We start from the raw sequence: 7,044 nt of genomic DNA on the forward strand, positions 1-7,044 counted from the left end.
GGGGACAGAGACAGGGTAGACGACAAGACCAACAAGGGGTGAAAAGTCCATCATAACTTCTGGGATCAGATGACAGGCTGAATCTCTCTTCTCCCCCCAACAGGTGTATTTATTGGGTAAGAACAGTACTCTATGCTGAATAATTTTCTTGAGAAACTTTTCTTGGGGATTAGGGCATGTTAGTATATTGCTTTGAATGTATTTCTGCAGTCAGGTAATATTGCTGCCAATTTTAACCTGAAAACTGTCACAATTATATTAATAAGAGTAGTATTCTGTAAGCTGTTAAAGTAAGCCACTTAAGGGTGCTGACAGACTAATCAAATACTGAGTGTATCACCCTGTTTCACATGACACTGTCAAAACTTTTAACATGATAGATATTAAACTCTTATCAATGTAAAATGCCCCAGCAGGTAGACAAATTACTTCAGTCATTTTTCCAGCTGTTGAAGATGAAAGGGATGGTTGGCTGTTATGATTTATTTTAAGACTATGCTCAAATTCAACAACAGACTGACTTTTTTATCGTGACTTAATACTATATTTAAAATGTATCACATACTCTCGATACTGAATTTCTGTACAGGTAGGAATGGTAGAACATTATATACCTCTGGACTCCACAAATCAGAGTCTGAGATTTGTACATAAAAACCCCATATACTGATTTAATATAAGCAAAAAGAGGGAAGGGAGATACAGAGAACCTGACAAATCAAATTCCCATTGAAATGAACTACACTGTCTTTTCAAAAAGCCTTGGCTACTAAAGATGGTAAAAATAACCATGAACTGCTATTTTGATGGGTTACAATGACTTATAATCAAGTATGCAATTGGGATACGGGAGACAGAATTCTGCTGACATACAATGGCATTCTGTGCTTTTGCTTGTGCCAGCTTCCAAGCAGCTGGATTCCCCTGCCCATCCCTGAGAGACGAAGGCAGAGAGGCAACTCTGTTCTTCTATATACAGAAGACAAGCAGGTGGCAAGGAAATATCCACAAGGGATTTCCTGTGGGCTTTATTATGAAGGACGTAATTTGGGTCTGTTTGCATGCCATCAATGAATAAAGCAGACAAAAGTCAAAACAGACTCATTGTGTGTTACCTTCTGGTCTTTCAGGCAGTGTCAGACCAAGCCAATTCACGTTCATGCTACACTGGCTGCTCACACTTGATGTTCTGCTGCCAAATGGGTGTAGAGGAATGGTGCCAATGACCAATGGTAAGTTAAGGAATAAATCCATAGCGCCAGGAATATCAACATATACCTGAAGAACAACAAAGAAGTGTACAATGAAAAGCAGGTTTGTGTAAGTGCTTCGTAATTATTAGACTAGAATCTCTGTCCATGTAATTTTTCCACAAGGAACTTGGCCTACTTGTTTCCTTTATTTGTTTTAGAGCCAAAGTCCCATGGAGAAAAAAAGCTTCCCAACTCAAAAGCAGCTGAAGATTGTTAACATGAGCCCTCTCATGGAAATATCATCTACTCATAACACGTTTACTTAGTTGGCACAGCACAATTGTTTTATGGAACATGCAAGGTTTAAACTGAATGTATTTACAGAATTCCTGGACACTAATACCAGGCTATGTATTTCTTTTGTAACTAGTTAGCACACAGTGCTTTGTTAACAATTTCAAGAAATGATGGAAACTACTCAAGCTCAAGTGAAATCGCCCAACATACCATCAGTGAATACTCCACACGAATTATACTACAGTCAAGGATTGAAGGGGAAACCGGTGGAATTTTCAACTGTTTGCCATTCCAGGTTTCTGTTTTGCCAGATGACAAGGATTCCCCACGCAGGTTGGCAATGAGTTGTTTGACTTCCTTCATTTTTCCTTTAGCATAAAACGCCTGTGTTTGGTAAATGGCTGCCTTTGGCACCACCACACGGGAAGAGCAGTTCTCAATTTCAGCAAAGATCTGAATTGATTCACCTGAAATGAAACAATTTCATGTTCTTTGTGTTTGCAAGGCAGCTGAAGCAAACTGCCATGTACAGTGCATTGTTGTAAAGTACTGGATGCTGCTAGCAATGCTCTACTTTGAAACATCCATTGATTCTAATAGGAATAAGGTCACCATAAGAATTGTAACAGAAAAATGCACAGGTCTAATAGAAGCAGATGCTCTTTGACAATCTGGGGACACATCTAGCTAGTGAAATTAGTTGTAGTTAAGAAATGGCAAGACTGATGAATGCAGACTGAGGTGGTAAAAATAGTTTAAGTATTTTGCTTATGTAACAGCAGTTAAATACAAACTGTCATTGAAAAATGAAAGGAAAAACATTTCCTGTAATTACTTCTGTTACGTACCTGGGGTGTAGCCCTTCCTTTCAATTTTGGCACTTAAGGATATTGGGCCTGAGGTACAAAACCAACAACAGAGAGTTTTTTCTTTTGTGCCTGCTTGGGGTGACTGCAATAAAGAACAACATTGTCCACTTAATTGAGAGCTCCATGAACCTCTTCATCTAATTCTACAACCTCTGTTCAACACGAAGAAATTATTTTAGTGGCATACTTGTTACACATTTTGATAAGCATAGCTAATTCTAAAGGATGAAACTTCAAGCAAATTGCAGTATGCAAACTATAAGGTTTATTCTAACTCCACGCTTATTAACACTGCTTTTTTTTTTGTACTTCATACTATGGCCTCACTGGAAGCAGGTTTTTAATACATTAATGAATACAGCATAGCTTACGAAAAGGCTTTATAGCCTACGTATTCCAACATATTGCTGGAAGAGCTGTTAATTTATCTAGTAAACTAGAGTGTATTTCCAGGACAGTATTTCCAAAACAGTAATTAAGCTAAAGTACTGTAACCTTGACTCCTGCTATTTCCCATTTCAGAAAGATCTCCATTCCATTTAGATTAACCAGACTTTGTTATTTTACATGGTACCAGGGTTTAGGACTTGATCCAAAGCCCATTAAAGTCAAATGAGTCTTTTGATTTTAATGGAATTCATGCAAGCGCGATGTCCCTTTACAAGTTTGATTTTTCACCCACATACACAAGAAATCTATTTCAATGGACTCTTGAGGGTTTTTATTTAACCTCTCCAGAGGGGGGAATTTGGTGGGGGGGAATGGAATTTTAGGCCACATTGAAATCAAATCCTTATTGAAAACAGTTGTGATACTGGCATTATTTTAATGAAACGGCATTTCAGAAATAATCACACAGAATTGTGGTAATTTCTCTCTGTTGGTAGAAAAACTATCCATATGGAAATTATCAATTATGCACACCAGTACAGTTTTAAACTTTGCATTTTTAAGTTAGCAGCCTGTCACATAATTCTTTGTAAATTTCACTGTTCCTTCATTATTCCAAATCAAAGAGGAACAGTTCTCAAAATTTTCTGTCTTACTAACATTTAATAATTTCATATTAACAATTTAAACTGACAAAAGCCATTCTATGTATCTTAAAAGTGAAGCAACTACAAGTACAGGAAAAGGCAGCTTTCAAAATACCAGTAGTTACAGAGTTGCTGAACTAATGTAATAATTAGAAAATTGGTGGTAACTAAAGTAGCAAATAAGTATTAGGTAAAATTAAATGTGGTTATTGTTTCAGTTATTATACTTCATTATTTTTTATGCCAGAAACAAAGAATGAATAATTTTGTCAATTCTTACCAGTAATGAAGGAGTGTTGATATCTATATGTTCAAAGACTGTAAATTCCTTCTTTAATTTTACTGGTAGAAACCAAGGCCTATGCAATTCGGCTTTCACCCAATAGCGCACACTGCCATGTCTGCCTTCGAATGAGGTAGCAAGTGGTCTGTGCAGGACACAAAGGTCAAAATTGAGTAAAGTCTTTCTGACTAATAATGATACAATTGATCAGGTCAAGGATTAGTATATAGAATTGCATTTTTAATGCATTTTAGTAATTGATGCAGCATAACTTATTTGCAAAGTTTCAAAATCTCAGAAAAATCAAGATTGAAGATGGGAGAAAAAATCATCTCCAATTCATCCTACTATAGTTTTGCACAGATTTTAAGAATCAATTAAAGAATTGTACTAGAAAATACAGGACAGTACACATTTCCTTTAAACTTAAGAGGCCACTTATACATCCAGAGTAAAGAATGCCCTTTCAAAGCCAAATTTTGACTACCAACTTAAAATTAGCATTAGTATCAAACAATTATAGTTTTGGATATGGCATTTTGCCAATCATTGTCTATTATTTACTTGGCCCGTAGCTAAGCCTCAGGTTAATTTTAGCTGTAATTCAGCACTTTTGCAGTTTATTTTACCTTAAGCAGAGTAAATGTTCCAATTTGGAGTTCTGAAGAGAGAGGCTACTTTGAGTACTTTCTAATTTTCCTCTACCCTGATAAGACCAGCTTAAAACATTTATAGTACATAAGTATGCACATTTATATATACACACATGAAATCATCAAGACTACTCTAGTCTGAACTTTGACACATGAACTAAGTCCCTTCTAGGAGTTAAATGAAAAATTATGTGGAAAGGATCTCCAGACCTTTGAGCATTGCCTGTTTTACTGAAACATCATAAAACGAAAGACAAAGTATCTTTATACTCTAATTATTTCCAATTAATAGCAGTTTCTGTAAGATAGTTTCTCATTTTTATGCAAGTAGATTTCTTTCTATTTCACTATGTTTTGAATACACTGCTATATATACGCATTAAAAACATATAAATTATTTGCAAAGTTTCTCTATCTTCCACAGGGAGCAGTACTAGCCATGACAGTGCTTGACTAAAATTACTTTTTCAGTTACAGGTCTCATTTCTCTATTTCCACATCTAAGATGTACTTTTTCCCCCCCTAATAATCCAGATTAAATGATTTTCTAATCCATATTCAATGTTTCATTCTGCCCCATATTCTGTAGGGCAAAAAATCAGTAAAAACTGTGCACATCAACTTTCCACCACTGCCCTGTAGTTTAAGGCAGTTTTAGATGTATTCTATGGACACAAAATAACACATAAGTAGGCAGTGTCAAAGTTCAGGCTTTTAATATCAGCCTTTGTTTTTTTGGTATTATCAACAATTGACGTAAGTTACTCCCTTGAGTCACTTAAAAAGGACCTGTGCTTTGACCAATGCTTGTCATAATTTGTTGACTGTTTCATTCAAAGCTAAGCATTTCACATTCATGCATAATGCTTTGGGTTTGTTTGGTTGTCGGTTTTTGAATTAAAAAATTTAAATACCACTTCCAACTGAAGGGAAAAAATCATTATTAGCTTTACTTTTTGCAGCTGAGATTTCCACAGAATGCTAAATTGCCTTCAAAATCTTCATGTTCATAGGTCTTCACAGTAGACCTTACTGAAACAGTGTAGAAGTCTTTGAAACTGACCTGTAAACATGTTTATGACCTTCATGCTCTGCTAAAGTCAACAGCTCTAATTAACAGATGATTCATTACCTTTAATATTAGGTGAGACACTGGAACAGGTTGCCCTGAGAAGCAGTGGATGCCCCAGCCCTGGCAGTGCTCAAAGCCAGGCTGGATGAGGCCTTGAGCATCCTGGTCTAGTGGGGAGGTGTCCCTGCCCATGGCAGAGGGGCTGGGACTAGATTATCTGTAAGGTCCATTCCAACCCCTAAAATTCTACGATTAAGTACTGAACTATTTCATGTATCACACTGGAAAATTTTCAGCCTTAATGGCTTCATTGCTTGCTTTTAACAGCAAAAGGCTCCTTCTTCCATCCATATTCAGATTCCCTCTTTTTCCCCTGTATTTAACTTTATTGCCACTTCTATTTTTACATCATTTCCATACTGGTAATTCTTCTACGTATAAATCTTATATTCATAATATCTATGTTACACATTTCAGAGAGGGGTGAGGGAACAATCTTTATCTTAATACTTCTCTTATGCTTGCTCCACCTTTGTTTTCTAAGACAAAAGGGATTAGGTATGAGAATTTTTCTTGCTTTATCCACCCACCCTTATGTTTATTTCTATACAGGCTTTCTGCTTAAAGGCCAGCCTGTGTACATACATCCTATTTGAATGAGAATCATATCCTCTTTCATTCAAATCTAGTTAAACTTGCTGCATTCGTTCCAGACTGAGACCAAACTATTCCACTGTGATTTAATCTCTTCTTCTGCTCGTCTGCATGGCTCCAGTAAATTGTTGGTTAGGTTAGAAGCTATCTCAGCCATTTTGAGGGACTCCAGTGACCATTCAAACTCCTTTCCCTCCTGTGGGGAAGGGGTAAAAGACTGTGACACCTACCAAGTCACTACGACTTGGTCAAAGGAAAGCAACCAATGGGGCAGCAATGAGCTCCCATTTTGTGGAAGCTAAAAAAAACCCCCTCAAAACCCCCAAAACAAGAAATTCAACAAAAATAACAACAAAAAACCCCCACATGTATATCAGGGTAAAAGCAACCTCTTCAGATCAATGGGATTATGTTCTACACTCCATGTTGCAGCACAATTCCTACTACCATTGAAAAGGTTTCCCCTCCACCCACAGCCAGAGTTTTGGTTAGACAGGTGGGCATCAGGGCCCAAAGACTGTGTGCAGGTACTTACGTCTGTGGAAGCTCAAAGCTGAATGCATATTCATGCCTTCCTGAATGGATGGTGTGAAGGCCTTCTTCTGAATTGTCATCATCTAGAAGGGAGAAAACCCAACATACTATTACACTTGCACACATTTTATACATTGCATAGGCTTCTTTTCCAGAATAAAAGGGATCTGCACATTCATTACAACATTAAAAGAACATTATGTCACAGAAAGAGGGGTCTCTGGTCTATTTACTCTACAGGCAGCTGGTAGAGGTCTCAAGATCACCAGCCCTTGTTCTTGTGGATGACTTTAATCTGCCGCATGTCTACTGGAAATTTAATACAGCAGAAAAAAAGCAGTCTAAGAGGTTCCTCGAGTGCATAAAGGATAATTTTCTACTTCAGCTGGTAGCTGAGCCTACCAGGGGTGGGGCCCTGCTAGACCTACTGTTCACAAACAGAGAAGGGCTGG

The 7,044-nt window shown here is 37.2% G+C and overlaps 1 protein-coding gene across 1 annotated transcript in view; it reads right to left on the reverse strand.

Annotated features, from left to right (window-relative positions):
- ARRDC3 (arrestin domain containing 3) overlaps nucleotides 1-6,675 on the reverse strand; it is a gene marked incomplete at its 5' end in the record, with an annotated part of 10,764 nt that extends 4,089 nt beyond the window's left edge. The window contains 5 exons of the mRNA XM_009084839.1: nucleotides 1,116-1,278; nucleotides 1,701-1,957; nucleotides 2,339-2,441; nucleotides 3,677-3,824; nucleotides 6,594-6,675. Coding sequence (XP_009083087.1) covers nucleotides 1,116-1,278; nucleotides 1,701-1,957; nucleotides 2,339-2,441; nucleotides 3,677-3,824; nucleotides 6,594-6,675 — 753 coding nt within the window. The remainder of the gene's footprint in view (nucleotides 1-1,115; nucleotides 1,279-1,700; nucleotides 1,958-2,338; nucleotides 2,442-3,676; nucleotides 3,825-6,593) is intronic.
- Nucleotides 6,676-7,044: the final 369 nt, after the last annotated feature.

This window comes from Acanthisitta chloris, unplaced genomic scaffold, assembly GCF_000695815.1.
Source record: "Acanthisitta chloris isolate BGI_N310 unplaced genomic scaffold, ASM69581v1 scaffold14621, whole genome shotgun sequence".
NCBI lineage: Eukaryota > Metazoa > Chordata > Aves > Passeriformes > Acanthisittidae > Acanthisitta > Acanthisitta chloris.